At 34.7% G+C, this 15,412-nt stretch overlaps 1 protein-coding gene across 4 annotated transcripts in view; it reads left to right on the forward strand.

Moving 5' to 3' along the window:
- Positions 1-15,412, forward strand: part of PHIP (PHIP subunit of CUL4-Ring ligase complex) — an 84,510-nt gene that overhangs the window by 40,018 nt on the left and 29,080 nt on the right. For 2 of the 4 annotated variants that reach the window (XM_026695125.2, XM_026695126.2), the window contains exons 16-24: positions 1,058-1,186; positions 4,935-5,160; positions 6,607-6,732; positions 7,101-7,278; positions 10,140-10,263; positions 11,315-11,455; positions 12,565-12,641; positions 13,820-14,051; positions 14,742-14,861. In XM_026695125.2, coding sequence (XP_026550910.1) covers positions 1,058-1,186; positions 4,935-5,160; positions 6,607-6,732; positions 7,101-7,278; positions 10,140-10,263; positions 11,315-11,455; positions 12,565-12,641; positions 13,820-14,051; positions 14,742-14,861 — 1,353 coding nt within the window. Of the gene's footprint in view, positions 1-1,057; positions 1,187-4,934; positions 5,161-6,606; positions 6,733-7,100; positions 7,279-10,139; positions 10,273-11,314; positions 11,456-12,564; positions 12,642-13,819; positions 14,052-14,741; positions 14,862-15,412 lie in introns of all 4 variants that reach the window. The other 2 variants (XM_087915032.1, XM_087915039.1) reach the window with 1 other exon arrangement.

The raw sequence follows: 15,412 nt of genomic DNA on the forward strand, positions 1-15,412 counted from the left end.
ACTGCTACCAAAATTATTGGCAACTAGGAATATTAGTAGGGTATGAAAGTTCAGAGTGGTGATTGGTCACCTGTGCTTGATTGACAGGTTACAGGGAAAAACAAAAACCCATTTGTTCTGGATTAATGGAAGTGGAAAACAGAAAATCAGGTATCAGGTAAAATTCTTTTTAAAATATTTGGAGTTCTTTAGATGAGTTGCAAGCAGTCAAATATAGTACTTGCATTAAACTGAATAAACAACTAGCTATATACGTACCATTTCACTGCAGTTGGAAAATTGAGCAAAAGTAAATTATACAGAATACCATGGAGTTTTTCTTACCAGAAAGGAAAATTGCTATTAATATTTGAATTCTGGATAGACTGTTAATTCAGGTATGCAAAGACAAAAACAGAAGTAGGCAACTGTTCTTCTAAGCCTAAGACAACTCATCTTACTATGGCCAATTCACTCTGGAACAGCTTGTTGCAGCCAACTCACGATGAACAATTCCACGAAAGGTAACTGTTATCCACCATTGTTCCTTTGACATTATTTCCATTGACAAAAATGAAAATAATGTCAAAGAAACAAGAGTGGATAACATTTATCGCATTGCTATCTTATCGTGAGTTGGCCATTGGTGAGTTGTCCACAGCAAATTGGCTGTGGTGAGATGACGGTGGCGACATGGCCATAGCAAATTGTCCCATTGCAAATATTATTAAGGATGGATCCCCCCATTACAGCTTATTTTAATAATGAATTAAATAACTTGATTCTAAACATGTTTACTTTGAAATAAGTTTAGTGAGAAGTTAATTTGAGTCAGAAGTTAATCTGATGAGTCTTCTTTATAGTTAATTAATTTTCAGGTTTCTTAAACCATCAAGAACATAATCAAATATAAAGGTAGTTTCCTAATTCTGGGAACTTGATTTCATTTACAAATAAAAATGTATGATATATTGATTGTTTCTATTTAATAGGATTCTTTTTAATAGGTTGTGTCACGTTTTGAAAATGGGATAGATTTCTGGTATTGAGTACTAATTTGTGTGCTGCTGTATTTCAGATTGAAGGACAAGGACATGGTGCTGTGTTTGACTGCAAGTGCTCTCCTGATGGCCAGCATTTTGCATGTACAGATTCCCATGGGCACCTCTTAATATTTGGATTTGGTTCCAGTAGCAAATATGATAAGGTATTGCATAAGAAACTACTTAATTTGTAATTTTTGCATAAGAGATACAAGCTAGTTTTAACCAAATTACTGTATGGATTTCCAGTATGAGTGAAAGTTACATTCAAATATTCCATTGCAAATTAAATCTTAATTTTTACTTTTATAACGAATGGCTCAGAAATACCATTTTGAAGTTTCATCTGCTAGCTCAAGATGTTATATAATATTGAATAATAAATATTAGATTCAGTCTATTACAGGAATGCTTAGTCATTTCTTTTAGAGAAATTCTATATTCTTAGGCTGGATATGGGCAACTTAATGTCTTTCAAATGTTTGGGAATAAAATTCTAATTCATCTCAACCAACTTGGCTGAAGTCTAGGAATTTGGTAAACTGTAGTCCAAAAATATGGAAGTGCAGTGATTACCTACTCCAATTCTCTTTCATTATCTCAAATGAACTATGTCACCAGTGTCAAATTTGCAGCGTCATGTTGCCATCACATGATGATTTTTCCCCTTAGCGGAGTTGGGATGGGCATGGCCTACATGTGATGCATCTGGCGCAAAGGCACCAGTTTGACACCCCTGAACTATGTGAATTATTTTTTCCCAGTTTCCTCTGTAAATAGTAAAGCCCTAAATTCAGGCACTTTTCACCCCACCCAAGTATTTATAATCATTCCTCTTTTCTGTTTCATTGATTGAACCACTCAAAGGCTCTTAAGTATGGAAAATATTTTTTTTAAATTTTCTCTCTGATCTCCAAACGCTGGAATGTTACACCCGAAGTTTTTTCATCTCTTGCTCTACTTTTGGTTCATATTGAGTATATTTTCTGCACTTTGGAGCAAATTTTAAGAACATTCCTATTACGTGGTTCCTCATATTTCTTCCCCCTCCTTTTCTCAAAATACTTCATTATTCCTTTTTCACCTGTTTTTGCGTATTCATCTTTTGAAAAGAAAATCATTGCATGCTCTGACCTGTCCAATTGTTCCAATATGAAAAAGCTGCTTCAGCAATTTTTTGACAAGAAAGCAGAATGTATTATAATCCCCATAAAATAGTTTTATTATTTCATGAGGTTTATATTTCTAATTTGAAACAAAAGATAGTTTTAAGTGCTTTGTAATGAGTCATTTAATCCCCACTTTGCTGTGAACAGAGATCTTCATCTGCTTAACTGATAGGGAAGATTCTTTGGTTATATCTAAATTCAGGAAAATGATTTCTCATATTCAATTTCAGAATATTGAAAAAGCAGTTCATGCCAATTAAAAAAATAAATTATAATAGTCACCATATGACATGAAAATGTGTTTGCTTATATCCTGTTTATTATTTTTACAAATAACTCAGGGTGGTGAACATATCCACCATACCTCTCTCCTCCTATTTTCCCTACAACAACAACCTTATGGGGTTAATTGGGTTAAGGGTGTGTCATTGGCACAAAGCCACCCAGTTGGCTTTCATGCCTAAAGCAGAACTTGAACTCACAGTCTCCTGCTTTTTAGCCTAGTGCCTTAACCAGTAGACCAAACTGGCTAAGATAATATTACTTTTTCTTTTCTGAGATTGCTTTAAAAATCACCCTGATTCAGAGCAAAATTGGGAAGTTTTTGGATCAGGTGAGAAGTTCTGAGATAGTCTTTCTTTTACAAAGATACTGGGAGTCCTCAACTTATAACCTTAATTAGGAGCGGAATTTTGGCTGCTAAGCAAAGGGATCATAAAGTGAGATGTCTCATGACTGCATTGCTTAGCAATCAAAATTCCAGCACTCCTGGCTGCTGTCGTTAAACAAAATTATAGGTCTTTTATGTGCCAGGAGTCCCAGGTAAGGAGCACAGGGTGTTTCCAGATGGTGTGTGGTCTATTTTTTGTCAGTGCTGTGATAATTTTGAATGCTAAGTGGTCATTAGTCAAGAACTGCCTTAGTGCCTTCAAAGTATAAAGGAATTATTAATGATACTTTAGGACAGTTTTACAAATTAAAAAAAAAATACTATCACAAACTGATCCATCTTCTCCATGCAGAAATAAGATGATTGGAAGAATCAGGTTCCAATTGTAAATCCAAACATCCTCTGAGCTCCAGTCTGACTGATACTCTGGATTCTCAGTTTCTCTAAAGGAGCAACAATATGTAAACTTGGAAATAAATCCCCAATTACAAAATCCTTTCAACTTAATTCCAAAAAAGGCTCAAGAATTAATCAGGATCTCTCTTCTGCCCTCAGTTTATGAAGAAGAGTTGTCTGAATGAGTTATACACAGAAGATTTCAAAAATTTCAAACTGTTTTTAACATTTGTTATAAAAAGATCAACTCCTTGTAAATGAAATGTCATTTTACCCTATCTTGGAAACTGAACTTTTATTGATTTATTTTTAATGACATAGTTACCGTATTTTTCGGTATATAAGAAGCACCCACACCCGACCCCCACCCCCCCAGTATGTGAAAATGTCTGTGTGTCTTATACAGTGAATGTTGCTGAAGCCCTGCCTACCCAGCAAACAGTCTGGTCAGCTTCAGCACAGCCTGATTTAGCATGAGCAGCTAATTATTGGTTGTGTCAGCCTCCCGGAATAACGTCGATCAACTGTTTCAGGCTGCAGGGATCACCATTGCCTATCGCCACTTTCATGTGCCCCATTTTCAGCCTCCGGTGGCCCTTTTTTAGCCTGTTCCAATCCCCGCTGCGTGGAACGGGCTGAAAACGGTGTGCATGGAGGACAAAAATTGGATGCGGAGGCCGAAAATGGGGCACACGGGCAATAGGTGATAGTGATCCCTACAGCTTGAACCAGCTGATTGTCGGTATTCCAGGAGGCCAATCCAACCGACAATCAGCTGCTCATGCTAAATCAGGCTGTGCTGAAGCTGACTTTGCTGTTTGCTGGGAGGCAGAGGCAGATTTTTTTTTTCTTGTTTTCCTCCCCAAAAGCTAGGTGTGTCTTATAGTTCGAAGCATCTTACAGTCTGAAAAATATGGTAATTCAAAACATCTACATCTCTAAAAATAAAAATTTAGAAACTCCATTTTGCTCAAAAAGTTTGTAACAATAGAAAACAGAGCTTGGATTTCTTTTGTTGGCCTCCCTAATTCCCTAGGATAATGAATGTATTTGTAATAGCGCTAACCAAAATTTAAAAACTTCTATTTGATTATCATTATTTGAATACACCAACTCTGAATTACTAGTAAGTGTAACATTACTTGTTACTTAGATCTATTATATCACTTATATCAATTCACCATATTTTTCCTGCTAGAAATACTTTTTTAATGTTTTAAATATATAGATATATCATTATTCCATTATAAAATAAGATGCTAACATAGATGTGAAAAGGAGCTCACTAGTAACAAGTTTTGCTACTAACCAAGTCTATATCCTTATGGAGAATTAATAAGTATTTATGTATCCCTGTGCAGAAGCATTCTCATTGTCTTTGAGGAGCATGGCTTTCAAATACATAATTTCAACTTAATAAAAGTTTTTTTTATAAAAGAACTGTGCAATTAATTTAGCTGCTATACTATATATAATTAGCAGTTTTTTGAACTAATGGCAGTCTATATTTAATCATTCGTTAAATCTTAGCTAGATTTGGGTTTTTTTTACAAAGGAAAGTTACCTAGAAAAGGTCACTTTAGCAATATGTAGCTATTTTGATGTTGATTCACAAATATACTTTGTCTTTCAATTACATATAGTCTATACTTCCAAAAAATTTATTTTTATTTACAGATAGCAGATCAGATGTTCTTTCACAGTGATTATCGGCCTCTCATTCGTGATGCCAATAATTTTGTATTGGATGAACAGACACAACAGGCACCCCATCTCATGCCACCTCCATTTTTGGTTGATGTTGATGGTAATCCTCATCCATCAAGATTTCAGAGATTAGTTCCAGGACGTGAAAACTGTAGAGAAGAGCAGCTTATTCCTCAGATGGGGGTAACTTCCTCAGGTATGTACAACTTCTAACTTTGTATGATATCTTACTGTTTTCCAGGATTTTTGAGAGGTTTAGCATTCTTACCAGCTTCAGTTCCAAAAGCGTAAGAATAAAGGTTTCTCCTGTCTAGTTGTATCTGATTCTAGGGAGTGGTGCTCATTTCAGTTTCTTAGCTGAAGGAGCCAGAGTTGTCTAAAGATATTTATGTGGTTGTGTGGGCAGCGTGACTATGTACCAAGGTGCATGGAATGGTGTTACCTTCCCACCAAAGTGGTACCTATTTATCTACTTGCATTTGCATTCTTTTTGAACTGCTTGGTGGGCAGGATTTGAGGCAAGTAATGGGAGCTCACTCTGTCATACACACTTTCCAGCTGGCAGGCTCAGTGTCTTTAACTATTGAATCACCTTGTTCTTACTTCTGAGTTTATTCCTACATTTATTTTTCTTTTGCAAAAAAAAGAAAAGAAATAAGAGGAATGGTGTCATAGGTAAAATTTGTTTGCTTGTCCCTTCAGTTAATTATCTGAAGATCAGTTAGTGATAATTTCCAATCTATTTTCCAGGCTTCTTTGCATTTCTAAATGGCTCATTGAAAAAAATAGCAAGCATTAATTTAGCAGTATTAAAGAGGAGGTTTGAGGCAATTGTGTTCATTTTCTCCAGTGTGTAAATAACAAGTACTTGATTCATTAACACTTGAAGAAATGAACATAGTAGTGGAAGGGTGAATTTGTGTCTAAAACAATTTTACACTTTTTTCACAATTTTCATTAGATCAGGACCTGCTGAATGATATAAATTAGCATATGTTATTGGAAGATTAATTATTTTTGTTAAAATATATAAAGAGAATGTGTACAAGATTAATTTGCCCAATTGGTACTAATTTCTTAAAGATGGAAAAGGAATGTAATTTTATTTACAGGCTTACGTCCCATTTAGTAAGACAAGGTTTCATAGAACTTTGGTTTCAGACAAGGCCAACAGTATATTTGAATGTAAGATATAAAGGATTAGAAATTACACATAATTTATTCATTTGTGATAATTCACAGGTTGAAGATCTGAACTGTTACACATTATACTTCAAATTATATCAGAAACTCAGATCTAGTTTATTGTGTCTTTGTGAACTCAACTAAATGAGTCCAACATAGGAGAAAAAAAGTCTATTTCCTGCTGATTGATATAGATGAGCATGTAACAAAACAAGTTGCATTGTTTGTATGATCTTAAGATACAAACTCAGATGTTGAAGCAGTGCTGTTAATTTTAGGGGGCATGAATGGAATTGATATGGATTGTGTAATTTTAAGTGAATTATGATAAAAACATTCGTTCCAAACACATATTTTAAACAGTTGAACTCTCACAGACTCTATGAACTCTAATGGACTACATGCACTATAAATGTAAAAAATATATTTTAAATAATCCAAATTCTACTTTTAATAGGATTGAATCAAGTTTTGAGTCAACAAGTTAGTCCTTTGGATAGCATGATACAGAGACTTCAACAAGAACAAGATCAGCGTCGGTCTGGAGAAGCTGGACACAGTAATACAAATAGAGTTGGCAGAGGTAAACAAAAGGTCCTCATTTTATTAACTTTAATAATTTAACATAGTGTTTTTCAACTTTGGCAATTTTAACATGCATAGACCTTAATTTTCAAATTCATGCTGCCTGGGAAATTCTGAAGTCCAGATATCTTAAAGTTGCCAAGGTTGAAAAACACTAATTTAATTTGATGTGATTTTATCACATAAATAATATTTTAGCCTAATAATAATGGCATTTAAATCATTTTGCAATAATAAAATATGTTGCGTTTATTAAGACATTTGCTCACAAAAACAATGTACTTAGTAATAGTTTTAAATTTCCTCTTGGTTATGCAATACATTGTTTTAAAATGTTCACTTCTGTTTTGTTCTCTCTATGCTCAGTAAACTCTACCTCAGAAGTGCATTCACCACCAAATGTGGGATTAAGACGCAGTGGACAAATTGAAGGAGTTCGCCAGATGCATAGCAATGCCCCAAGAAGTGAAATAGCAACTGAACGGGATCTGGTAGCATGGAGTCGAAGGGTTGTGGTACCAGAATTATCAGCAGGAGTATCCAGGTAATAGATGAATCTAATGGCATTGAATTAAGTAAGCTTCCACTATGAAGAACAGTGATGATTTCTTTATGCTGGTGCAGCACAGCTCCCCAATTTTTCAGGCAGATTTCTTTCAGATCTGCCCATAATACTGAAAACTGTTGTCTGATTTCTTTTTCTCTGAGCTTAAATAGGGATGCAGTGGCTCAGTGGCTAAGACACTGAGCTTGTTGATCAGTAAGTTCAGCAGTCTGAATCCCTAGTGCCGCATAATGGAGTGAGCTCCTGTTACTTCTTGTCCCAGCTTCTGCCAACCTAGAAGTTCGAAAGCATGTAAAAATGCAAGTAGAAAAATAGGGACCACTTTGGTGGGAATGTAACAGCATTCTGTGCGCCTTTAACATTTAGTCATGTTGGCCACATGACCATGGAGACGTCTTCGGACAGTGCTGGCTCTTCGGCTTTGTAATGGAGAAGAGCATTGCCCTCAGATCTGGAAATGACTAGCACATATGTGCGAGGGGAACCTTTACCTTTACCTTAAGCATTCTATTTAACAAGCACAAAACTAATACGAGATTTCATGGTGTGCTTATGCTTAGTTTCATAGAACAAGTGATAACAAATATATTCATTTAAGAGCAATTGCTACAAATATATTTTTCTTTTCAGTTTGGTGTGAGGATATTTCCTGGTGTAACTTAATAACTTCATTTGCTCATGAAGGCAAGAATCATATGGCCCACATTTTGTTTCTACCCTTCTTCATTATTTGTCCAGAATAGATTTTGAGTATTTGAATCTTTTCTTGTAACTAGTTCTGTTCTCTTTTCCTGATTATATTTTCTATCAGCGTTTAATTTATCTTTACTCCTTTAAAAAAAAGAAAAATCTCCTTAGCCCCATCTCTTCCTTGGTTTAGAGTTCTGACAGGAAACTGATGCATGCATATTCGTATCATTTCCTCTACTCTATTGGTATTTCTGACTAAAAGTTGATAATCTTTAACTAATTTTTTTTTGATAATGACAGATTTCTGAAATATTTGTTTTAAATCATATATATCCTTACCCTCAAGGTTTTGATGGCAAATGTCAGGTCCGTCTACGCTAAAACTATAATTATTCATGATCTCATGAGCAAGTATAACCAAAATTTGATTGGGGAAGGGACAATATTGGCCAGTCTGAATCTGCCCAGGATTTCTTGGCTTGATTATACATGTTTCTGGTTATTTTTATTGTTTTGTAAAAAACTCCTATTTTAATTGTTAGCCACACAGACTCATATATATGAGATCGGCAGTTGATATGTTGATTAAATAAAGTTACACGTTAGACTTTGTTTTTGATTTGGTGCAGTTATGCAAAAAATGGGTATGATACCGAAAGTATTTGTTTCTTGTAGTGAGGTCATTTTGGATTGACTGAAGTGCAAGATCTCTGCAGGGGAAAGGGACTAATTTAGTTGGTTCACCCCACTTGCCCGATGGATCTAGATGGATTCCGATAAGCTCTTAGGAATTTTCCCAGCAATTTAATAGGCAATTTGTTATTTGCTAGGTTAGCCACAAGAAATAATTGTCTTAATGTGATTGTTCCTGAATAATTTCTTACTGTTTGCTGATGCTGGATGACTCCTTGGAACTCCAGGAGAAGAACTAAAGTGCTGGTTGAGAAATGCAAAAAGTGGATTTGAGCGAGCATGGGCGTGAGCCAAGATTAGGCTTCTGATGAGATTGTAAGAGAAGTGGTGCATTCATACTTTTACTCTTATTACATCAGCTGGCTTCTGAAGTAGTTATTTTCAGGGCTACCAGCTTCTTTTTATCAAGAAATGAGCAACTAGATTTCATGCCACTTTACACTGCATTTTTCATATTTTTGAGGTTGCTTGGCTTTTCTTTCTTACGGATAAAGAGGGCTGTTTTTCCGGATGGTTGGTGCAAGAATGGCAGTGCCCCTTTGAAGGAGGTGACACCATTGGACTTGAGAGTGGTACATATTTCCTAAAAAGACCCTCCCTGGAGCCAGCCATATTTGACAACTTTCAGTCTCCAGTCTTCCATATATATCAAAAATTATTGAGACGGTGTCAGAGTAAAAGTGGTGAACTGTCTGGACCAACTTTCACTTGGGGTTCTAGACTAGGCCCAAGATGGAAACTTTACCAACTGTGGTGGTTGTATCTGAATTAATATACTGCACACTCCTTCAGGTTCTACTGAATCTGGCCTTTGATACCATTATTCATGGTTAACTTTTGGATCACCTGGAAGAGCTGTATTTAGAGGCACTCTTCTACAGTGGTTCTTCTCCTTATTTATTTGAGAGTTCTAGTCGGTGGTTATAAGGGAAGAGAGGCTGAGTTATTGACTTTTGGGTTCTGTAGGACTCATTTTTTTCTCCCTTATTGTTTAATATCTACAGTCTGTTGCTGATATAATGGGATTGTTGTATAATTGTTAATTTTAATATTGGTTTTGTTAAGTTACACTATAAATGCTTCCATGTTGGTAGTTTCATTTTTAATAGGTCAGTTCTCTAGGCTAACAGGAAGGGCACTTTGAGAATAAGATTAGTTCAGCTTAGGGCTCCAATATTGTATTTTGTGCTACTTAGTTTTATAGGTAGAATTCACAACCATGTTACTTAGGGTTAATAGGTACAGGTTTTTATATTTAGAGGGAATTACACAAAATATGGTATTTTAAAATTGTAAAGCAACCCTTGTTGCTGTTTGGTAGATATAGTTATTATGAAGCTGTGTGCTCTCAAAGAGATCGGGATGCAAATGTGTGGTTTCTAATAAAAAAATTGAAATAATCCAGCTAATTCTAATACTTTGAAATTAACTTTAATGTTTGAATTTCTGTCCTGCAGTAGGCAAGAAGAATGGCGAACAGCAAAGGGAGAGGAAGAAATAAGAACATACAGAGCAGAAGAGAGAAGAAAGCACATTATAAGTCATGTTCCTAGAGAAAATAAGATACCATCTGTGCCCAAAGTAAGCAGTGTAAGCAGATAATAATGTAGAGTACAAGTAATCCTTGACTTACGACCACAATTGAGCCCAAAATTTCTGATGCCAAGCAAAACAGGTTTTAAGTGAATTTTGCCCCATTTTACTACCTTTCTTGCCACCGTTGTTAAGTGAATCATTGCAGTTGTTAAGTTAGTGAATCTAGCTTCCCCATTGACTTTGCTAGTCAGAAGGTTGCAAAAGGTCATATAACTGCAGGATGCTGCAACTGTCCTATAAATGAGTCAGTTGCTAAGCATATGAATTTTGATCATGTGACCATAAGGATGTTATAGTGGTTGTAAGTGTGAAAAATGGTCATAAGTTGGTTTTTTTGGCTTGATTGATAGGATGCTCCTCTTCCTCCAGATTCTCCTCCTTAGCATCCCCAGTTTTTCTTTTCTTTTAATTAACAAGCTTTTTAGTCTAAAAAACATTGAAAGGCCCTAAATAGCTATTTAGGATTTAAACATCTGTGCAGTCAGGAGAGAGAGAAAAAACACCCTTCAATTACCTGCAGTATCATTTTCATTTTTATTTATAGTTTAAGAAATGGACAAACTATTTGAGACAGTAGAAAGTTGTAAAATGTTCTAGAATTATAGCACTAGTAGGGTGGGTTTTTTAAATTGTACAAGGAATTCATCTGATAAGTTCTATATTTTTGCAGATATTTATTATGTTATACTTGCATTTTTTTAATCTTTTGGGGGCTGTTTAGTGAATTCTAACCAGTGGCCATTCAGATTGTAATATTAATGTCAGAATGTATAAGGAAGAGCAGACTTAGTTTATCTAAAGTCTTTTTTTTCCCACTGGTGAGCTGTACCTCTGTACTGTTTCACAGAGGTCTTTTTTTCCCACTGGTGAGCTGTACCTCTGTACTGTTTCACAGAGGTCTTTTTTTCCCACTGGTGAGCTGTACCTCTGTACTGTTTCACAGAGGTCTTTTTTTCCCACTGGTGAGCTGTACCTCTGTACTGTTTCACAGAGGTTTTTCATGGTCCTGGTTAATGGTCATTTTGTGTGTTTCTAGAACCATTCACATGATCATGTATTGGACGTTGGTGATTCGAAAAAACAACAGGCGAACCAACATAACTATCGAACCAGATATGCCTTGGAGGAAACTGTCAGGCCTAATGAAGATAATGACAATGGAAGCAGTTCCTCAGAGGTAAAATTATATTGTGTTTCTTGTGTTCTGATACAGTAGATCGGGGTTTCCCAAACTGAGATGTTCCTCTCTTTGGGAGCTGCATAGAATCCAGGGAGATGTGAATATTTTTATTTCTTATATTTTTATTAAAATTAAGCTTTGTTGTATTGTTTTCCTTGCCTATTTTGGTGTTTGGATTTTTAGGAGAGATGTCTACGTTAAAATTACGTATCAGGGAGGTGTATTAAATTAACAAGTTTAGGAACTCCTACCCTAGATTGTTTGCATGCAAAATCATTCATAATACCTAAAGTTACTTGATTCTCATTTCTTAAAGACAAAAATTGGTGTTTTTCCTAGATTATTCATATATTACACATGTTAAATGCAACTTAACTTTTTTAGGAAGAGCTATTTAGTAAATATTCAGAGACACTTTGTTTTCCGAATATCACACATGGAAAATCTGACTTCCTTTCGCAAAGACTTATTTATTGATCATATAACTAGCCAGTCAGTTATGGTGATTTAAACTAAAACTATTGTAACTCAAGAAGAAAATACCAATGACATAGAAGAGAACTCATCAATCACATATAATATAAAAATTTCAGTGCTATGGAACCTTCTACTCCAGGTTCAAAAACCATGTAGGAAGTTTTTTTCCTGAAATGGGCATTTGATGTGTTTCATGTTGTAATCAAACCCTTGTTGTTTACAGTATGTTATACCCAGATGTATACCAAAGAAGGTGGCCTTTCTGATATTCTGGTTCCAAACCACTTCAGCTTTTCTGTATTATTACATTTGAAAATAAATTATATAAGCTAATTATCTGTTGTGAGTTTGTGGATAGTAATTAAAGAGCCAGTATTTGGTTAGCTCTTAGTTTGCAAGAAAATTGTTCAGTGGTTACTTTTTTAATATAAATTGACCATGGTTTATTTTACTGGGGTTTTTTTGGTGAGCCACCCAAGGTGGCATCAAAATTGAGTGAAATGAAGTCACTGAATAACTGGATTCAGAAGTACTTAGTCCATTTATTAAAGAAATTAGAAGTACTTCATTACTTTTAAAGGAAGTTTTAGCATGTCGGAAGAAATGTCTAAATATTATATTGTTCTTAGGAAGGAGAAATTGTTGTTGCCAGTGGTGGAACATCAGAAGATGAAAGAAAAGCATGGCATAGTGATGGAAGTTCTAGGTAAGTGACTGAATATCAGGAACTATACGCTTAAACCTGAATGTGAGATTTAAATGGTAAGATATTTGTTAATTATTCTGATTCATAAAATATACTTTGAGTAAAAAATGTAAAACAAGGAGTTTAAGAAACCTTTATGAAAGAAAGAATCCAGTAAAAAACAAAGGACCTTATGTGAACAGGGATCTTTCAGCCACTTCTTTCCAATGGGAGCTGTCTCATTCCTGTCTACCTTGAAGATAGGAGGGTCCTTTGGAGTGCCTTTCTGTGAGGGAGGAAAGGGCCACCATTAAACTTCTTCCTGAATATCTATCTCTAGGACTTAGTGTTGATATATCATTACATTTTCATTCATCACATTGAAAAATACAGGTTAAGAATGTCTTAAGAATGTTTAAAACAACAATGTTTACAAACAGACTGCCCATTACTAAAAATGGTGTACAGGGTTCTTTCGTGAGTAAACTGCATGTTTTCAAAAACCACCAAAACAATGCGTTTTTAATATACAGCCTGTTTTTAATAGTTTCTTCTGTAACTGATTTTAGTGGAAACACTAGCAACTACCTATTAAATAGCAACATTTGGACTTTGCACAAAGGTTTGTGGAATTTTGCTAATGGCTCTTTTTCCTTTAATTTTTTTTTACATTTGTTTTGTCAGACAGTGGGCAAAAATGTCTTCTATATTACAGCCTGCTTTTTCACATTCATCTTTGCTTCAGAAAAACAGTTCATCATATAATTTAAACATTTCTTGTGCTGGTCCGTGACCATAATAAAGATTGAATGAAAAAATCTTTCGTTTTTGACAATGCTGACTTCAAAATTCCCTTCTTGGGAGTATAGTGGTAATAAATAATTAGAGCATCTGAGGAATTAAGAGCACCAAATTAACATTTTATTATTAGGTAATTCTTGTTTTGATTATTTTAGTTCTGGCCCACCTGGTTTTACGCTTACAGTTTATACCTTATAGTTCTGTATAAAGTGCAAGTAACGTTTGTTCAGTGCTTTTTATCTAAATGCATTCTAATTCCAGAAGAACTTACGACAAAAATTACTTGTTTCATCCTAGCTAGTTTTTCAGTAACATATTGAAATAGATATTTTTTCTGATGGATATTAAATTTGCATGTCAGTGCATAATTATGTACTCATTAATTATTTCACTTCTAGTGATTATTCCAGTGATTATTCAGACTGGACAGCAGATGCTGGAATTAATTTGCAACCACCAAAGAAAGTTCCTAAAATTAAGACCAAGAAAGTAGAGAGCAGCTCAGAAGATGAAGAGGGTCCTGAAAAACAGAGACAGAAACAAATCAGAAAAGAAAGGAAAAAAGGTATTGAAGATAAAGATGGACCATCATCTCCAAAGAAAAGGAAACCGAAAGAAAGGAAACAAAAGGTTGTACTATAATTATAGAATACTAATTTAAAAGGCTTTTTATTGATAATGCTTATCCCTCACTAATGTAAATGCATATGAATTATACTTTTAATTATCCAGATAGCTAATGTATTAAAATTACAAATTAAGGGGTATACATTTTGTAAGATCTTTGATTCAAACTTTGCCTATAAGGAAAGGTGTGTAAGGTTTGTCAATATGCTCTTTTATTCTCTTCATGAAACTGAAACAGCAAAGCCCTCTAAATACCTCTTCCCCTCAATATAGTTCTCTCAAGGTGAACTCTTGTTTTTTTATAGAAAGAAGAAATATAGTAAATGCTTAGTTATTAGCCAATTAACATGCTGATATTTTATCAAATACTTAAACTGTTCATATGTGATTGGCATTTATTTATTTTGCTAATAGAAAATTGATTGTGATGGTTTAATATGCATGAGTCTCATGCATACCGTCTTTCCTATTCCAATATGGCTGCAATGAAAAAGTAAACATGCTTAATTTCTATTACATGATGTAGCTGATAATTGTATTGGAAGAGGAAATAGAAATATGTGTATCTGAGATTTGTTCCTGTGTTGCTAAAACTGAATTCAAATGCTTTTGAGAAAGCTAAGCTTAAGCAAACCTTAAAATTACATGAGAAGTTCTAAAGTTTAATTTGGATATATATGCATATTTCTTTAGAGGTTGGCTATGGGGGTGCTAACCGAAAATGGCTTAACATTAGAAGAGTGGCTTCCTTCAGTGTGGATTACAGATCCTGTTCCTCGACGATGCCCTTTTGTACCACAAATGGGAGATGAGGTACTTACTTTTTCTTTTATTTTTATGCATCATCTTGGCTGTACATTCATCTTTAGTATATTAAAATGCCAAGTAAGAATCGCTTCCTCTCTCTATCAAATACTTTTTTTTTTAAATCCTAAAATATGGCAGAATTTGATGGTCATTTTAAAATAAAAGGTTATCAAGTTCTTTGTACAAAGGGTTGTGCTATAGTTGTATCTCCCCCTATTCTTGAAACACATGAATTAATGCCACTGTTAACATAGTAGTTGTTCACTAATTAATTTTGTACTCTCATTTGGAGAGGAAACTAGGTATTTGTTCCTTATACTTTCAACTTAATTTAGGGTTTTCTATTTTACGTCTACCCCATTTTCCTTCCTCTGTCATTTATTTTCCTCAAAAACTAACTGATTTTCCCCCTCGTTTATTTCATTCTGCATCTTTTATTTTGCCTTTTTTTTTTTGTCTGTTGGATGGTCCCAGATAGTATCTCTCCTGCAAGTACTGGACAGAAAAGTAGAGTAAGAATTATAGAATTATAATTTGCTTGGCATCATGACCTGTGA

Source organism: Pseudonaja textilis, chromosome 1 (genome assembly GCF_049901715.1).
Source record: "Pseudonaja textilis isolate UNSWEBS1 chromosome 1, rPseTex1.2, whole genome shotgun sequence".
Taxonomy (NCBI): Eukaryota; Metazoa; Chordata; class Lepidosauria; order Squamata; family Elapidae; genus Pseudonaja; species Pseudonaja textilis.